Here is a 1,069-nt window from a genome sequence, read left to right as displayed (position 1 = left end):
CCGCGGGGCGGGAGGGAGCCCCCCCCCTCAGCTCCTGCGTTGCTGGGACCCATCGCTCCCACCGATCTGTCCACAGGTGAACTTCTGAGGCACAAACCCGGCCGGGCAAGGCACCAGGGCGTGTGTCTCTATCAGCCAAGGCTAGCTGATGCAGAAAAGTCCCCAAAGTGTCCTGAGCACCAGGACTGCAGGAGCTCAGCTGGGGCTTGTCGGGAGGTCTGGCCTGGGGGTGGGGCTCGAGGCCTCCTCTCTGAATGGGGCTCAGGGAGAGACGGGCTGGGGGCCTCACTTGGCCCTGCCGTGGCATCCTCCAAGCAGCCAGCCCCCTCACGGCTACAGGCAGCCGAATGGTCGTGACGGGAGATGAGAAGTTTCTAAGAGCTGAGCCCTCTTTCTGGTCTCTTCCTCAACATGCTGCATGCCAGGGCCCCTGCGCCCTAGAGGCCAGACTCAGCTGTCCAGAGTCACTCACGTGTTTCAGGGCTGCCTTCAGCCGCGCCATGCAGAGGATGGTGACCCAGATGGACACGCCAGAGCCCAGAAAGTCACAGTACTGCAGCGTGTCATAGCTGAGGATGCACAGCACCGCCTCCCCGGGCTGGTCACAGGCATGGTAGAACTGCAGGGCAGGGCGGTGAGAGGCTGCCTAGCCCCGCCCCCGCCCCCGGCCCCGCGGGTGTGCCCGTGGGAAGGAGGCGCCTACCGTGGAGAAGAACATGGTGTAGGCGTAGACGGAGGCCTCCACCAGGAGGAAGCGGTGCACGGAGATGGCAATGGGAGCCAGGAACATGAGGTTGCTGAGGGTGAGGAGCAGGGTGGCCACCCTCTGCTGGGCCACCGTCTGGGCTGTGCTGTTATCCGTGCAGCTCCACCCACGCCAGCCTGTGGGCCAATGTGACGCCAAGGGGGCTGAGGCCAGGTGAGGGGGGACACTTCTGAACCTCAGGGCCTTCCCTTCACCTAGAGCTCTGTGGGGAGGCCCCCTCCTCACCCAGGAGCAGGCTGGGGCAGGTACTGGCAGGGGAGGCCAAGGTCAGGCGGGAGCACTATCTCTGGGGGGTGGTCCCTC

The 1,069-nt window shown here is 65.3% G+C and overlaps 1 protein-coding gene across 1 annotated transcript in view; it reads right to left on the bottom strand.

Moving 5' to 3' along the window:
- Nucleotides 1-1,069, bottom strand: part of PGAP6 (post-GPI attachment to proteins 6) — a 20,835-nt gene that overhangs the window by 942 nt on the left and 18,824 nt on the right. The window contains exons 13-14 of the mRNA XM_077762809.1: nucleotides 704-882; nucleotides 473-619 (exon numbers count right to left, since the gene is read on the bottom strand). Coding sequence (XP_077618935.1) covers nucleotides 473-619; nucleotides 704-882 — 326 coding nt within the window. The remainder of the gene's footprint in view (nucleotides 1-472; nucleotides 620-703; nucleotides 883-1,069) is intronic.

This window comes from Crocuta crocuta, unplaced genomic scaffold, assembly GCF_008692635.1.
Source record: "Crocuta crocuta isolate KB4526 unplaced genomic scaffold, BGI_CrCroc_1.0 scaffold234, whole genome shotgun sequence".
In the NCBI taxonomy this organism is placed as follows: Eukaryota; Metazoa; Chordata; class Mammalia; order Carnivora; family Hyaenidae; genus Crocuta; species Crocuta crocuta.
The sequence above is the reverse complement of the archived record's forward strand: the minus strand, read 5'-3'. Positions and strand labels throughout refer to the sequence as shown.